Consider the following 18,906-nt stretch of genomic DNA (forward strand, 5'->3'; position numbering starts at 1 on the left):
ACCTCTGTCTGCATGAGTTCAAGTCTCAGCTCAAAAAGTTGTGGGGATGAGAGAAAGCTTGCTGCTACCTTCCTGTGGGTTGTGGTTCTTACTAGGTTACTCCTCCATCAAAATATACTTCCTGCCGTGTACAGCCTATCATGTACTGAAACATGGTGTTAAACTCCACAAAACCAAACCATCAATTAGCAGGAATAATGACAATATCACAGAACCTCTTTTTTCCAAATTGAAACCTCAGAAGTGTACCTTAATCAACAAAATAAGTTATAAATTTTATGAAGGTGGAATTTTATTTACTGTAATATTTCCATGAAGCATAAGAAAAGCATAAAGATCACATAGAGACAAGCATGAATTTTAAACTGCGATGAAGTACTATGATGCATGTAACCTATATTTAAAAAATGTAAACAAAAGACCATACAATTACTGACCTCAATGCCACCCTGCCATTATTTCTGAAAAAGTAATACAATTCTCTCTACATGATTTGGTACATGAAAGGACTGCCATGTTCCATGACCCATGATAAGACAAAAGCTCAAGCAACAAAAGATGAGCCATCAACCATATAACAACTTACTTTTGGTATATTCCTTCTTATATTTTTCCATTTTCTTGTTTGTATATCCAGTCCTACAAAAACAAAACGATTCTATTCAAAAACCAAGAATATTTTTATCTTATGAGTATTAATTAAAATAAGGAATCATCTCTAAGATTATGCATGCAAACACCAAATTCCTAAATGAAAAAAGGTAGTTTTTGAGAACAAAGTACATGGTTAATCTAGGCTGCATTTCTTCCAAATGCACAAAACTTATGACCCACTATATTCAGCAGACCATCCATGTAATTCATGTTCCTGGTTATAAATTCTGCCCTTTACATATCATGAGCATTAGGCAGATAAGCATTTGTCATTCTGTGGCTGATGGTTTAGTTAGACTAGTTATACATCCTTATGCCAGCAAATTTATATTTAATATAATGATAAATGATAACCTTCATACGAAATGCCAACAGACATCTTCAAGAGAGGCGATTAACAAATATGTTGATGACTAGGTCATGGAAAATTGCCCATATTAATAAATTAAAGTGATATTATCCCCAAGATCTCTGTTTTTATGCATCTGACCACTTACTTTCACTTTTCAGAAATATTCTCATTTCACAGTGATACCTCTCATTTTATTAACAAGTTATTTAGCAAGGCATGCATACCAAATGACAATGATATATTCAACCCTACTGTTCTTGGCATTCTTTCACCCACATGACCCTTTCTCTGAAAAATTTGTGTTATTGTTTTTAGAGGTGAAATGATACACTGCATATCGATATGACTCACAATATGCAGACGAGTATATGATACATTATTGATATACATAAAAACTTGATGGCCTTTTCCATCTTTAGAAGGTCCGTCTGTGGTAGGTTGCACCCTTTTATGGTGCTGACATACTGGTTGTATTTCCAGCATGCAGATTACAGACAAACATAGTCTTGACATAGATTTATATTCCATTCTAATCCAGGACAAGATAACAAAAATAGTTTCACATACTAGTTGTCAGTTACTTTTATTAAATATTTTAGGCCATTCAAGACTGCTTCATTGATCAGATGCAAGACTCACTTTGGCCATCCTGCCCTTTGTCTTGCACTGCATGACTGCTTTAAAATCATCTTATTAACAATTTCATGTCTCACTAAAATCATGGAAGATATTATGTCATCTTCAAATCAGAAGAAATAATGCAATTTCCTTGTGCAAGGAAAATCTCATCTAGAACATGAATGAATATGGGAATGAGGATGAATAAACCAAAATCTATGACACTACTTCCTGCAGATGCAAAAAAATGCCATGGCAAAAGGTGTTTTAATTAGTGAAGAAAAAAACTACTGACACATCCACTCCAATTCTATTCAAAAATTAAACATTTACACAAGGTAACAATGTGCCCTCACTGATTCAGTCGATTTTTTCCCCTGTAAAATAGACCTTTTTCAGTAAGGTATAACAATATATCATGTACAATCTGGAAAACATGCATTTAACAGTCCAGAAGTGTAATTCAAGACCAATGCTGTGATGGTAAACATTGTGTTCTTGTAAAGTATATTTGGGCCTTAACACATTAACCCCTAGCGACGACTTTACGGGGCAGGAGGTAGTAGCCTACTGCTGAGCTCTGTAGCATCATGGTCATGCATGATACACTAATGTGGATGGTATTATATAGGAAGGTAGACAGATGTAGCTCTACAATGATACCAAATAATCTGGAATATCTAGTTGCACTACAAAATACAGATAGAAAAACCTCATTTTTTGGACCCGGCTTTTTTTTAGCGCAAAATTCGCCCGTGGTCGGATTTTGTGTCCGGATTTTAGACTTTTTGGTCTCAGATCTAAGGCAAACCGGTATGAACTGCAAGCAGACAGATAAGCCTTTGCAAAAAGTAGGATAAGATGGGCATTTGGAATAAAGAGTGGTCTCCATATGAAAATAATGGCTCCGTTTAGCAAAAAAAATAATAAAAAAAAATAACAAAAAATAAAATAAAAAAAACCAGTCCAACTTTCACCCTTCTGTTCATGCGCAAGTCAAATAGCCAAAGAAAAACGATGTTTCTAACACAACTAGGCAGTATGTTATTGAAAGATGACTGGGGATTTGGTGTTTTCGAGTCCATTCAGAAATAGCTTTCAAAATGTGTTTCCTACTCGATTTTCAGGCAAAAATGGCAAAAACCTCCAGGGGTTATGTGTTAATTACCTCCAGTACAGTTTCAGTCTGCATTTCCAAACCTTACAGAGCTCAATGGCTTCTTGCTATCTCTCATCTTGACGTAATCCTTCAAAAAATAATTCAAATGGGCCATGGCAACGACAATCATCTTTCCTGCCATAAGTCATACTCAAATCCACACAAGATGTCCACTAAATTTGTTGTCCGTTCCTGTTTTTTCCCCCAAGAATTTGAATGTTTCTTTTTCATTCTTTGGCACAAACTATTAAAACTTCCTATGAGGTTTATTGTCTTTTTCAGGATTGTCCCTTTCATCCTAAAAATGTATTGTTTGTTGGATGTCATTTAAAAAAACAAACAAGCAACATCATGATCATGCAGACATTTCACTAAAAAAATATGTGCAGTTTAAAGCATATGAGGCACTCCAGTAAAGTTAGTCTGGTTCCCCTGACCAACTCCACTGAATCTAATAAGAAACCCAGATCTAAATCTGACAAGCCAGTATCTGGATTTTGCTGCAAACAATTTTATTTCAGTAATTTGTACTTTTATTCTGTAAAAAGTCCATATTTTCAGGGTCATTTCTATAAAACTTGTGGCAAAATCATAAGGATTGGCAGGTCTGCATATGTATGTTCTCCCTCATTATAATGCACTTTGTTCTAACCAGATTTCAGATATAACACAGTACTACTATGGAACCCATCACCAATTTTTGTTTGTATTAGGTAATACAATATAGGTTGAAAGAAAAGAGGAACTTTAGTGTTTTATCTTTACTTTAAATTTATGACACTTTTAACAGATAAATTTTAAATATTCAAAATATAATGCTTTTCTTGTGATACCAGTTGTTACATAATATGGCGGGGCCCCGAGTGGCCGAGTGGTCTAAAGCGCTCTCCGTTACAGATCACTGCCATCTCACCTCTGTCTGCATGGGTTCGAGTCTCGGATTCAGCCAATGTGGGTATGTGAGAAAGCTTGCCAGTAGCTTCTCGTGGGTCGGTGGTTCTTTCCGGGCTTTTCCCGGGTTCTTCCTCCACCATTAATACTGGCTGCCATTTATAGCCTATCGTGTGCTGAAAAATGGCGTTAAACCCTACAACAGCAACAGCAACAACAGCATAATATGGCACTCACTATAACATCATTTTGTACATAATACTATTGGTGGTAATTGACCCCAACTACTATGCTAAAATGAGGAAGATCTTTGCATACTATATGTTTTAAAGATTTATGCATAAAGGTATGTATGCATACATGGGTGGAAGGATTGATAACTGCAAATCCAAAGAAGCAAAAATGAAGCAAAAATGCAAGAAATTGAAATACATTAAATTATCTTTATTACAGGTACTGATAATGAAAGTGAGTAATACATTCCTTTATATATATGAGTTGATGCACTAACTGTAGTTAAACCTCGTAGATCTGATCCACTCATTCTGACTTATAAATTGTTAACACGAGTCCAAGGCCCCCAACATTTGCACCATATTGCATTTTGGGCAGGCCTGGGCAACTTCTACCATAGTGCAGGCCGGGTATGTGATTTTTCAAGCTACACCCGATGATGTAAATAAGCAGATCAAACCATGTCACTGGCCAGATCCAGCTCATGGGTCATAGTTTGCTACTGCTTGATCTTGGGTATAACAAAATAAAAACAATTATTGCATAATGAATTTGTCTTTAAACTTACAGTTTACTGAGTTTTTTTTATTCTTTAAAATGCATTCAATTTCTCTTTAATAATACTCACCAATTAAGAATATCTTCCAGAAAAAATTCCTGTACATTGAACAAGCTACCAGGTACTGGTTAAAGAAAAAAAAAGAAGAAAAAAGTAAGCAATTTTAGTGAACTAGAAATATGTGGACTTCATGTATCAAAGACATTCCAGCCTTAGGAAACATTCAAAACTGAACACTTGTAACTGACATATAAGAATAAAAACTATAGTAACCAAAATGGTGAAGGTGATAAGGGTACTGTACTTGATAAAATGCATGTTAAACCATTTCCCTCACCCCATGTTTCTTTACTATAACATGAATGGCATGAAATAATAACCTTAATAAAGAAATCTAATCCTATTTTGATGCATTATACACGTATATGAACAACTTAAAGTATATATATACCTCCAACTATCCTACAAATGAATGCATCAAAATACGAAATAGAAAACTTACTCCTCTTGTGATGTGAATTAATCCTGTCTTAAGCACCATACTTTTAGGCAAGGATAAATTACAATGTCAAGAAACTCAATTAAAGCCTGCCATGTAACTACGATTTCTGTGATTTTTATACTGAAGTTAGTATCTGGTGAACGACAATGTATAAAAAATTTCAAATATTATTTGACCCTCTTTTTAAGGATGGGTACAAATTGTAAAACAAAAGATCTGTTCAATCATCTCTGAAATAACTTACGAAAGATCTAAACTTGATAGGCAATAATAACAAAGAGCTGTCATAAAAGCAACCCCCACAATGTAACCAACCTTGAATAAAGACCATTCTAAAACAGTAACCAGGTTTACAAGTATGAAAAAACAAATTTACCTCCATAATGAGACCGCCATCTAATTTTGACAAATATCTGTTTGTTTGTCTAACTTGTGGTTTTCATTAGGATATTTTGTGGTAGGCAAGACACTAATGTATATCCATCAACAGTTTAATTTAATTTCTTGTTTATTTTGTCAATGAATGCATCTACACTGATATCCAATGTCAAGATCTAATTCACCAAATTTTTAAAAAAGGAGAATAAGTACATGCATGCAAACTTACCACTGACAACAGGGCAGTTGTTGAAGTACTTTACAAACAGCTGTATGTTGAGAGCTGCACTCATCAGCACTAGTCTCAAATGTGGAAATTTGGGAAGCAAATCTCTCAAGGCAATTAGTATAAAATCACTGAACCTGTCACGCTCATGCACCTCATCCTGCAAGTCAAGAAAAGCAATGACATTCTAACAGTTTGTTAAAACAAAAGACAGTATTTTATGGTCACTTTTCTTTCATGTTAATTTTTTTTCTTATGCAGAGTCATGTTTTTGTGCATATCAGAGGCTTTAAATTTTAACCTACTATTCTGAGATTACCTCCAGATAAAAACTGGCCTGTAACCTATATTTTTGTCTACTGCTACTTGTAAAATGGTGGCCCATTTGTTGATGGGTAAATAAAGCAGTCACTCACGGGAAGATTAAGGGCTTGATCACAGGCTTAAATGATTAATAATATTCACAGACAATGAGATTTATTACCTTTGAAAAGGATGACAGGGTGTTGATTGATTCAAATAAAAATGTCCCAAACAAAAATATACCACATGGCTTAGGCACAATTTTAGGATGCAGAACCATATCTGGGAGAACTATGATGTTATGGCAGTTATACATTTCACTGACTACATTTACTTACGATTAAATTCTAAATATTCAATCTTACAGCCAATGGCACATTTATTTTGCTGCTAATATATGTTACTGCATTTCTGTTAATGAGGTGGGTCAATAGATTTACAAATTAGAACCAATAATTCAATAATTCACACCTGACACAAGTTTTATTCATTTGGAACTCATATGAATTGCTAAACTATTCATCTGATGCACAAGGACATTTAATAGTTGGTTAAAACAGGTTGAACAAGCCCTGCTAAACCCAAGAGAAAGCTTGATCACACTGACGAAGCCAGATCCAATCTAACAAAAATGAGATTCTATCTACAAATGTGTAAAAGTTATGTAAATGATTGTATTTGGATTCAATGGATTGCCACGTGCAAGATAATTATGGACGCAGGCACTATTCATGCTGCACTGAGGTCAAACTTGACACAGCTTATGCTGATGGACACAAAACCTCACCCAAAACAACAAATGTGTATCATGCTAAGGGTAAGTTGTTGTTGTTGTTGTTGTAGTAGGGTTTAACACCATTTTTCAGCACACGATAGGCTATACATGGCGGCCAATATTAATGGTGGAAGAAGAACCCAGGAAAACCTCGGAAAGTACCACCGACCCATGAGAAGCTACTGGCAAGCTTTCTCACATACCCACATTAGCTGAATCCGAGACTCAAGCTAAGTGTAAGTAAACAGTTCACTATAACTGGCTGGGCATCAATTGTAACTAATTTATTACTTCAAAACTAAATGGATTGAACATATTAATCTTACTGTCAAACATCAAAGTTACATGTTGTGTTATATAAATTAAATTTAATAAAAATGGATAAAGATGTGGGACATGTTATAAATGAGTATGCTTAACAAATTATTAATGAGCAAAAATGAGTTCCTGTCGCATTAATTATTATTTGACATAAAAGATAAATGTACATTAATTATTTTATGCAATAGTCTCGTATGATTGCCTTAAGTTCCATCAGATTAATCTTCATTTCCCATGATAAAGAAACTTTTTTTAAACCAAAAGATGCATGTGATTTTGTAATAGTTTGATTCTTGATTTCCTACATACTATTGTATTGTTGTTTACCAAACTGTGTCTATTGTAAAAACAGGATCACAGATTTAAACAATTTTTAAGTAAAGGGAGTGTAATAGTTGTATTAGTAGTAGTAGTAGTAGTTGTACTTGACGTAACATTTGTCTCATATCTATTTAGTAGTAATGGGTAGTTTCTTTGATTTATTACAGGGTTCATACAGAATTCTGAATGATAAATTCAAAGACTTTTCCCAAACTTTCAAAGACCACAAACAAAGATTTCCAAGACCTATTTTTGCTAACATTTTGTATACAGGTCAGGTTATATGAGAAAACAATGAATGCAAAATGTTACAATACTGTTTAATGATGAAATTCAAACTATAAATAATCAAAAGAAAGAAACCACGAAAACTCGACTACATCCGAATCTAACAACCTTGGACAATTTTATTTGTGATTATGGAAAGAAATTAAAATGTTTGGGTTTATTTAAATTTACTAAGACTTTTAAAGACCTCAGGGTAATCTGCTAGATTTTCCCAAACTTTCAAGGCCTTTAAAATGCTACCTCATTTTTCCCGAACTGACAATGACCTTCAAAGACCGCAAGAACCCTGTATATTAGCACTCTTTAAATTTAAAGATAAATTCTGGCTGAAGTAGTATTGATTCTAGTGATATGTAGTCATTGAATTTGTTACTGTAGTATTAAGTCTTACCAGATATACTTTTAACCTGAATTGCTAAATGCTTTACCACTGACTACATTAATTCCTCAAAATTATCTAAACATTCTTTTTGCTGTTACTTTTCAGCTGCCAACCATGTTATAGCTGTGGAAAACCAACTGTTAAAAGATGCAGAAATTTTAAAGCACATTATCTAGTCAAAAGTGAATTTCTCAAGAAAGATTTCAAGCATATTCTTGAGCTGTTTGACAGTTTGGACCTGAAGCTAACTTGTAATAGGGTATTTGAGCATGCAAGCCACAAGAGTGTTTCTGAGTTTCAGGAAGATGTTGCCATGGTTGTAGAACAGGAAAAGCTGAAGGAGAAAAGAAATAAGCAGGAACTCTTTTGTTGCTGCTCAGTGAAAGTACTAGATGTGAAAAAAATAAATCAACTGCCAATGCCAGTGTCATTGTGGAGAAGTTTCCAGCTGAACATGAGAATAAAAGGACTCAAAAACCAAACTTGCTGCTCTTGGAACCAATGGTGCATGTATCATGGCTGGAAAGAGAGGTGCTGTTGCTAGGATTAAACTGGAGTGTCCAATCCTAACTGGAATTCACTATTTATGCATATAAATTGTCCCTTCAAGAATCCCAGGCAGCACTGTTCATGCCCAAATGGAAACATATTCTTGGAAATATGTTCTACCATTTTCAACTTCATGTTGCAAGAATGTGCTTGCAATATACAAAAGATGCTTAAAATGCTTTAGTTAAAGTTGGCTGAGGTGCACTCAGTGAGATGGCTTAGAAAGACATGCCATTCCTAACAAGATCATCTCAGTAAGGCAGATGATATCTTACATAAGTCTGACCAGTTTTCAGTAACTTAAAGGTGCAACAAAATATCATGTACTGCTCTTGTCAAGTTGGAAAATGTGTATTTTAAAAGTTCGGTATTCCAAACTGATGCATCGACGGTAACATTATGGTCATTTGAAAAGTTTGTAAAGTAAGCATAGACCTTACTTACTACTAGTACAATAGCACAAACTTTAGTTCCGAACCCTATGCAGCTCGATGATTTGTTGCTATCTCTCAACTTGATGTAATTCTTAGAATATGTTTCTTCATTTCACATGATGACAATTGTATCTCCTGTCATGTGACAAACAAATATACACGTGATGTTCAGAAAGTATAACTGTGTCCCTTCCTGCTTTTATTCAGAACAATCTAAATATTCCTTTTTATTCTTAAATAATTCTATAATCAACAATTTAATCGGGGCCCCGAGTGGTCTAAAGCGCTCTCCGTTATGGATCACTAACATCTCAACTCTGTCTGCATGGGTTCGAGTCTCAGATTCAGCTAATGTGGGTATGTGAGAAAGCTTGCCAGTAGCTTCTCGTGGGTCGGTGGCTCTTTCCGGGGTTTTCCCGGGTTCTTCCTCCACCATTAATACTGGCCGCCATGTACAGCCCATCGTGTGCTGAAAAATGGCATTAAACCCTACAACAACAAAAACAACAACAATTTAATCACAGACATGTTTTTCTTGGAAAAATATGTGCAGTGTAAAGCATCTTAAGTACTACTATAAAGTTAGTCTGGTTCTCTGACTAATCCTATTAAAGCTAACGTTAAACCCAGATCCAATCAAACATGGACAAGCAACAATCTTATTTCTGTATTTTTTCATTTTATTCCGTAAATCCATATTTTAAGGGTCATTTTCGTAAGACTTAGAGCAAAATCATAGGGTTGGCAAGTCTGCTTAGATCAGTGGAAATTATTTATAGAACATAGCCAGCATTGTAAGTGGCTCTTGAAAAAGAAGCTGTTTCAAATCAGGTAGCAAAGGGACTGTTGATGGTCGAGGAATACAAGACATAAATATTACTGACATCTGGTTGAATTATGAAATTTATATTGAGAAAGAATACACAAGGTCATTGGGAATCTGATCAAATAACTAAAACAACAGACAATGACTATATGAGTTTTCAAAAAACTTACCACTATGACATGTGTGACAGTATCCATGGCAGAATCCCCTCCCATCAAAGTCCTAAGCAAGACACCATTGGTGCAGAAGGTCAGTAATGTCCTTGGAGAAACTCTGGGAAAAAAATATCATTCAGCAGTTTTATGGATTTATCAAGAACTTGTTGCCATAATATGACCAAACTAATGATTAATGTACACATATTAATCCTTGAAAACCTGATTCATGGATCATACAATTCCAGAGAATTGTTTTCTCAAGGACTTCTACAAGTTTTAAGGAGTATTTTTACTTACAGAAATTGAACTTTCTCCACATGTTGCTTTGTGTTTACCTCCAAAAATGGGTGCAAAAGTAGCAAAGAAAAGAAAAATAATAGTAATTTTGCATGTCACTCTAGTAAAGGGGATCTACTCCACCTGTTGACTTGATAGTCATGTGAAATTTCATCCATCCAAATTTATGAAATATTATTTATTTATTCTTAGTTTGGGGAAAATACATTTTCAACAAATATTCCGTGCTTAAAAAGCGATATATTTATTAAATTTTAACATTTGGATTCCCCGATAAATTCAAGGGCTTTTGGGAAATATTACTTTAAATGTATTTTATTTCCTAAACTTAGAGATTACAAAATTTATAATATAAAAAGTAAAGGATCTGAATAAAAGCCAATGCCTTATAATGTTCTTCTCTTTTTTACAATACAAAGATTATAAATATATATGAAAATATTGTAGATGACATTAAGTTTAATGAATTATTTTTTTACTGAATAGTCAAATAGACACTTGCTTAAACATTAGTACTTAGCTAAATGACCTCCAAAACAATAAGGGGTGACATTCCTGGGCATACAAAAATATTTGGGCTGGGGAGCAAATTGGGCTTGTTTAATCACCGAATACTCATTTTACAGTCTTATTAGGAAAAACTGTCAATACAACTTTTACTAATGAAGTTGTTAGTTTTCTTTATATATTACCTTTAATTCAAGATGCCCAATCTCTGAAAGATCAATAACATTATTTCAACTGGTTTCAACAACCTTCACATGTACGAAAAACATGGTGTATTACATGACTTTGTTTTGTAGTGTTGATTCAATGCCTCAGTGCTCAATATCACTGTCACTAGCACACTGCCAAAACTGTAGTGATAAGAGTACTATTGTTAAAGCTGCATTCAAAATCTAAGCATTAAACGTCTAAATCACACACACACAGAGGAAATCTCTGAGTGGCAATTTAGGAATTTTAAGTTACCTATGAACTCTGAAACTCACTTCTCCACAATGAACCATTTATGTGAAACAAATCTTATTATTTCACCAAGTATTTGTTATGCTTGGTTGCCTTGCTATCTTTGATCACATTTGTAAAAGAGGAGGGCTAATTTAAGGTAGTTTAATTCTATTACTTACACAGTAATATTTTTAAGCTATTCAATGATCAATTTAAATTAATTGAACTGACATATGACAAGGGCCACTAGCTCTTTTACAGGTAGGATTTGCACGCCTTTTACCTTTCCTTTTATTCTACTCCCTTTATTTGATCTGATAAAAAACAACAGAATTAACATAATACAAAGGTCTGGTTTTAATGCAGTGCAACAAAAGAACAAACACTTTGGAAGTCAGATACAAATATATGATCAGCATTTAAGTAGATTCTCTGAGAAACACTTGCAAACATAGCTGTTACAGTAGAGTGACATATTTCACATTTGAATACAAGAGGACACGTGATGATTACACTTAAACTGAACTAAAAGATAGAATTAAAACACTAATTTCACTTGAAAAAATTTATTTAATTGGTATTTATTTATTAAAGTACTGCAACTTGTAGGCATATGTGACATAATTCATTTGTCAATTTTCAATGAATAAATGTTATTTAGGGTTTATTAAAAATGTTGTTTAGAAAGAAAATGTAACAAAATATATGATTTCCTAATAAAAGTTGAGAATTTCATAATATTGATTCAAATTTCCAGGTACAATGTATCACTGTCGATGGTAAATGAGCCAACAAATATTCTCAACCTTGGCAGCATCTTCAAACACAGCATATCTCATTCCACTTACTATCGGTAAGTGATAGTTACTGGAGACTGAGTTTGAAATTATTGATTTTAGCTGCTGATCAATTTTTGCTGTGACCAATGGCTGACAACAAAGGCTTTTGTTTCAAGATTGTTAATAAAGCAGCACCAAATAGTTGCAACAATCGCTAGTTAAGGGATTAATGTTGATGATTTGCAATTACTTACCCAGTAGGTAAATCAGTTTATCAATTCTGGTGATAAACTATTTCAATAATGACATTGTTGAGTGCATGGGTATGTATGCTGGTTGACTGAGCATGCATTCATGATTTATTGTTTGGCCTGGATAGAACAACAATTTACAAAATGCACTGAAGACAAACACAAATAAGAATTATCAGCACTCTTGCTGATGGTTCAGCACAAATTAGATCAACAATTATCAGCTTTTATAACAGCTCAAGTCATTCAAAAATAATACACTAATAGCAAAGTACCATGATATCCTATTGATACATTTGCACTAAAATTCAAAAATACATACTTTTAACATCTTTAAAGTTGGACAAACTTTTTTCTCCAAAAACTACAGCACATCTCACCATATTAACAAATCAGACTCATTTACTTTTGCAATAAACTTTGCAGTAATTCAAATCAGCCAGGAGAAATTAGTGATGAGGCTCCAACATTTTTGAAGCCATACCATGACTGTGCGGTCCTCATTCCAAAGAATGAACAAGTGGAGCACAACAAGCATACCAGGGAAAAAAAGTGGGGTCATTTAGAAAAAACATTAGGGTTTACAAACACCACACCAGTATCTTGTTTAGCCAAGCAATTAAAACATACATGTATTATCATCACAGGTACTTGCATCATAACATTTATTATTTTCTGCCATAAATGTACTCCTTTTCAATATTACAAGCTTTAAATCAGTTTTTGTCAGACCACATCAGTTTTCTACAAATGCCTTGCCCACTGTTAAGGTCACAGTTATTTTAGCCGACAAGGACATTGGGGCAAACAAAACTCCAGACTGTCTCAACATTTTCTATAAGTCATCATGGATCATATGCTTTTAACTGGTGCCCAAGCTAATCAAATCAGTACAATATTTATGTCAGCTAATGAAATGAATCATCTTAAGATTATTCAGCAATTAGTGTACTCTACTTGGTAAGCCTGGAATGCAAGCAATCCAGTCTAAAATCAACTGTGATCTTCTGTCTTCATTTTCTCCGGTCTTTGTTATTTTATGTGCCTTACAGACACCCTGGAGAAAGCATTCTTGAACCAAATATATAAAAAAAAGTTCAATGACACAAGAGCACAGCCTAATGTGAACCCTGAGTGCAGTGTATCCAAATTTGTTATAACAAAGTATGTTACTGCAAGGTTTCCTTGTAACAGGGCTGAAGATATTAGGGTGTAATAAACAAATACCAGAATTTACACAAATCATTCAATCTGGTAAAGCAAATTTGTAAGTAAATTATGTTTCTCCAAAAATATTTACCTAATCACATTACATTAGGAATATTAGCCTGCTAACTTGTGAATCTAGCTCTACTAAAATATAAAAATCATCTTTACTTGTCTATTTCATATAGACAAATTACAAAAATTCTTGACTATTATCTCCTCTTGCCACCACCAGGTATTGCTAGTTTTTAGTTCAGCGATATACAAATGAGGATGCTTGCTTGGTGGTTGGGAGTGGTTTTAAGCATTGTGATTGGTTAAGTACTCTCAAAGAAACATAATTTACTTAAAAATTTGCTTTTTCTTCTGAATACGTTCCCCAATAACTTAATATAAGATGTTGTGTGTGTGATTTAGATTTTTAATGTAGCTCTATAAAAAGATTCAGTCATATCGCTACGATGTCTGCAGTGTGGCAGTTTATAGTGATGTTTAGATTTGGACATCATGCTGCAGACATGTAGCATATGTTCCACCCAGTCACATTATCCTGACACCAGGCCGACCAGTCCTAACACTAACCTCTTAATGCTGAGCGCCAAGTGAGGCAGCTGTTATGACCATTTTTAAAAGTCTTTGGTATGACTCAGTCGGGGTTCGAACCTGCGGCCTCCCACATCCAAGGCAGATGCTCTACCACATAATGCAAGAAGAATAAGTAATAGGAGGAGGGAATACTGAGTATCTTTCTAGAGAATGATGGCTGGCTCCCCATATGAATGATAACCTATTCTCTTAATTACATAACACAGCCTGGGTCACATGATCCATGACCCTTACATACGGTCAAGAAGACGAATATTGAAATCTTACCGAAAAAATTTCACCAGTATATCCAATGAAGCTAACAGGATGACTGTGTTGATTAACCTAGTTAGGTCTGATGGCCATCTGTGCTACTGCTACCAGACCAACCAGATGTAAGGTTTACCTCTGCAACACTAAATCTTTGAAATAAGAACTTCAGAAGCTCAAATCTTGTGACAGCCAATAACTTCTATTTTATCTTGGATCGAAATGTTACGTTTGAACATGAGGCTCGCACAGATGGCTCAAAGCTTCTTAGCCAATTTCCTCTCAGTCTGCTAGGAATGTGTCTGATTTGTACGTTGAAGTGGGGATTGTCATAGATAAAATCAGAACACACAGGTTGGGTGATTTGGTGCCTTTGGGTTTGAGATAGGTCACCACCAGAGTTGTCAGACCTAATGAGGACTATCTTACATGAGAGTAGATCTTCTCAGAAGTGAATGGCATTGATGACAGCCTTCATTTTTAGGATGCTGATGTGTACAGGCCATTCTCTTAGCTCCCACATACCATTCCCTTAGCTCCCACATACCACAGACAGTAGTGATGTCTGGCAACTGGTAGGTACCCCAAATATGTGCACTGATATTAGTACATAGTTATTTCCACTTGGGGCTTCTCCAGCAGGATTCCCCACCACCCCCGGCAACCTGGGTTGCACCACTGACACAGGAATGATTGAATCTCAGGTGTGATCATGACTGTTTAAGTGCGCAGAAAAAGACAACTAAGTGGGATCAAGTCTGCTGCCATACTGAACAAGCTGAGGAACTGCAAAATCTTTCTCACTGAAAACCAAGTCCTGTTGGAAATGGACTTGATAAGTTTGATGATTTTGATAAGATGAACATGAGAAAATCGCACCAGGTTCCAGCTGGTTAAAAGTTCCATGCCCAGATGGACAAAACTCTGAGATGGACAGGTCTGACTTTTCCCAGTTCACCAGATGATCTAAAAGGGAGAGAAGATTGTTCCTGCCTTGGGGTATGATAGAACTTATGTGTTTCTGAAGGATGTCATCCATGTTGATACCCTATCATCATATACATTAGACATGAATACACGTATATGTGCCAATGAGTTGTTCTCTGAAAAAAGTAAAATACTGTAAAACCCTGCAATAATGCAACCCCGCTATTAACGTGACCCAATTTTTGGGACCCAAATTATCATGTTATAGCAGGGTTCCACTGTAACAGTATATGAAATTAAATTTAATACTTATTCAAATCGATCCTTCATTCGAGTACAACTGTTGTTGAAACATTTAAATCCTTCTGAAAGCACATTTCATTTTATCCATGCATTTTTAATCCAAATGAGCAGCAATCATGCAAAATACTCTAACTATTTCTTGAAACACTATCATTAATGAAAAACTATGTATATACACTAATTACAGCAGAGTATTAAAGCTCACACTTCACAGATCTTTGGACAAAGCCACTGTATCAGCATCGTGTCAATTAAGTCTCATGATACTCACAAATGTTTCTCAGGTAAATAATCCCCAAAATGCTACATTAAACAACTCCGGCTTTCTCAAAACCACTAATAATTAGGTCCGATCTTTCACTCATTGTCGTGTGAGCTGCAATTATCCATTCAGTGTGAATTGGCTTGATTAATGAGGTTGCATGATTTACTAATGCTGTGCACTGATTGTCACCAGTAACATCTTTTTCCATAACGGTGTCCATGACCTGTTTAGCATACCACTCTGTTATACTCTCCTTGCTTTCTTTTCCGGGATAGTGACTGAAGCAGGGGTTCTACTGCGTCATCAGCTGCCTGGTAAGCAAGAGCCTGTGCTGTGTTTGCAGCTTCTGACAGGTTAGGAAGTCCAGGAACCGAGGGGGGTCCAAGCTGAATTTTACCACTCTTAAGCCACTGTGTTAACGCCATGATTGTCAGAAAGTACAGATGGTGCAACTTGATGGACAGTGGTTTAAGTAAGAGATCATTCATAAGTACTTTAATAATCAAGTGGCCTAGTGTTGTTGGCTGCGTCGGCTTCCTTTGATGTTGAGCACTCAAATGAAAACATGGCAAAAGTGATTAATCTTGACAGGTGTTTTACTTGTGCTCATAGAGATGGAAGTATTTTTTTAATGTTGTTGGCTGCATCTGCTTCGACTGATGTTAATCACTTGGTCAAAAACAATGTGTAAGTATTGAACTTGCCAGGTCTTTGATTTGTGCTCATACAAGTGGCAGTATTGTTTTAAACATTAAAGTGACCGCCGTTTGTGTTGGCATAGTTTTATTCTTTTGTATTCTTTATTTTGGGTATTTGTAGAGGTTGAACCATGAAATTAAATACCTACTAATATGCAAACTTTGACAGGCAAAATCAATTTAAGTACCCACAAAAACGGCTTTAAAAAAAAAATACAAAACCATGAAAATTGAGCCCAATGAAAATAAATGATACGACGGTATTTGATTTTAATATGCAGAGTTACATTTTATGGGGGAGGACATGAGTCAGTACAATTGAACAATCTGTATAACTGGCGTTCTACTACATTTACATGTATATAGTTAGGCCATGAGGTAATTTAAATACCTCTAAAGTAAAAATGTGCTCATAAATCATGAACATACTGTCATCCATATATATATATAGACACACACACACACACGAACAAATAACAGAAGTAACCACACTATAACATATTTCATTATATAATGAATTCTGATGTAACACTATTGTAGCCAAGTCCTAAAAATGTGTGTATTTTTTTAGAGAAAAAATTTTAAAATTTTTTAAAGCTTGAAAACTGTGTGAAAAGGTAATTATCATTTGATTTGTGCTCATACAGGTGGTAGCATTGTTTTAAACATTAAAGTGACCGCCGTTTGCATCAGCATAGTTTTATTCATTTGTATTCTTTAATTTGGGTATTTGTAGAGGTTGAACCATGAAATTAAATACCTACTAATATACAAACTTTGACAAGCAAAATCACAAATTTAAGTACCCACGAAAATGCCATTTTTAAAATACAAAACCATGAAAATTGAGCCCAATGAAAATAAATGATACTACAGTTTCCAAATAAGAAAGAAAACAACCACTTTCAAACTTTATGAAGAGAACCTTTTAAGATGTAATCAAAATTTTTCTACCTACCTACTTTCCAATCGAATCTGAAAGCCAACTGTCTGTCCAACTTTCTCTCCCCTCTCCTGGGACACCCTCTCTGATATACTCAATGCAGCTAGTCTTCTTGGTTGTGTACAGATAATCCTACAAGGCTGTCCACGCACATGACAATCTTCTAGAATCATCTGTGGTACCTGTAAGTACACAAACACACTTAATAATGGATGATGCAGATCTTACCAAAGGATAGTGCATACATCACAGCTGATAAAGGGTCATTGCAATAACTCTTGTATAATTATTCATAATCATTATAAAGTGTTATACTATGGTAATCTCTAAGGGGAAATGTGATAGCTTGCCTACAACTGTGTTCCCTAAGGGCTGTTCCATTTAAACATACATGGTACCCAGGGATGGCAATTTTTAAAAAATATATGCCAGGGTACTTTGATTTTGCAGAGTTCATATTAAACTTGTCTTGAGAGACCACTGTTATGAAAGGCCACCTGTCTTGAGAGACCATGTTCTCTTGAACAGATTTATTCGTTATATAGTGGTATGACCTGTCATGAGAGACCAGCTGTCTTGAGAGGCCAGTATTTTGTGGCAGAAGGGATGGTCTTTCAAGACAGGGTCTACTGTACTGAAGTCAAAGCATCACTATTTTCATTTATGACCAACTAAATATCATAAGAAGTCTGGGTGAAAATCCCATGTCAATATGACCATCCTGTAAAAAAATTAGCAACAGCAAGATTTATAAAAGGACACAATGATGGCCATACTGGAGATAAGATCAGCACCATTTTAATTTAAAACCAACTAGATATCACAAACATCTGGTGAAACTCCATGTCAATATGACTTTCTGCTTGAGAGGTTATGATGACAAGGTTTTCAAGAAAGCAGCTATGACAACCATTTTAAATATTAAACCAGCAACTTTTTCATTCAGATCCAAATAGTTATCACATGAAGACTTCTGGTGAAAACCCCATTCTGATGTGACCAGCCAACTAGAAGTAGCAACAACAAGACTTCCAAGATGGCCACTGTGTCAGATTAGTACCCTTTTTGTTTAGGTCCAACTAGACATCATAAAAAAAATCTTCAGGTCAAAAGCCCATTTCAATATGCTACCAGGATTTCATTTGAAGGAGGGAACTCCCAGCTTGTCACCAAAACAAGAGTAGGAAATACCCAAGGAAATCACCATAGCACATTATTCATTTACCCAATACCTAAGTATCTGCCTCTCTTTCTTCCAGACCGTTCTGGTGGCCTAGTGGTTAGAGCATCCACCTCGGAAGCAGGAGGTCGTGGGTTCGAACCCTGGCCAAGTCATACCAAAGACTTACAAAAAATGGTACTAAGAGCTGCCTCACTAGGCACTCAGCATTAACAGGTTAGTGTTAGGACTGGTCAGCCTGGTGTCAGGATAATGCGACTAGATGGGACATCATGCTACATGTCTGCGGCATGATGCCCCAGTGCTAGACATCACTATAAA

The 18,906-nt window shown here is 35.2% G+C and overlaps 1 protein-coding gene across 2 annotated transcripts in view; it reads right to left on the bottom strand.

Moving 5' to 3' along the window:
• The window catches only part of LOC149801420 (3'-5' RNA helicase YTHDC2-like), a 128,090-nt gene that overhangs the window by 71,652 nt on the left and 37,532 nt on the right, over positions 1 to 18,906 (bottom strand). For both annotated transcript variants that reach the window (XM_089955522.1, XM_089955521.1), the window contains exons 6-10: positions 17,421 to 17,587; positions 9,943 to 10,045; positions 5,577 to 5,733; positions 4,537 to 4,591; positions 587 to 639 (exon numbers count right to left, since the gene is read on the bottom strand). In XM_089955522.1, coding sequence (XP_089811648.1) covers positions 587 to 639; positions 4,537 to 4,591; positions 5,577 to 5,733; positions 9,943 to 10,045; positions 17,421 to 17,587 — 535 coding nt within the window. The remainder of the gene's footprint in view (positions 1 to 586; positions 640 to 4,536; positions 4,592 to 5,576; positions 5,734 to 9,942; positions 10,046 to 17,420; positions 17,588 to 18,906) is intronic.

This window comes from Sinohyriopsis cumingii, chromosome 4 (genome assembly GCF_028554795.1).
Source record: "Sinohyriopsis cumingii isolate HCF-2022 chromosome 4, ASM2855479v2, whole genome shotgun sequence".
Taxonomy (NCBI): Eukaryota; Metazoa; Mollusca; class Bivalvia; order Unionida; family Unionidae; genus Sinohyriopsis; species Sinohyriopsis cumingii.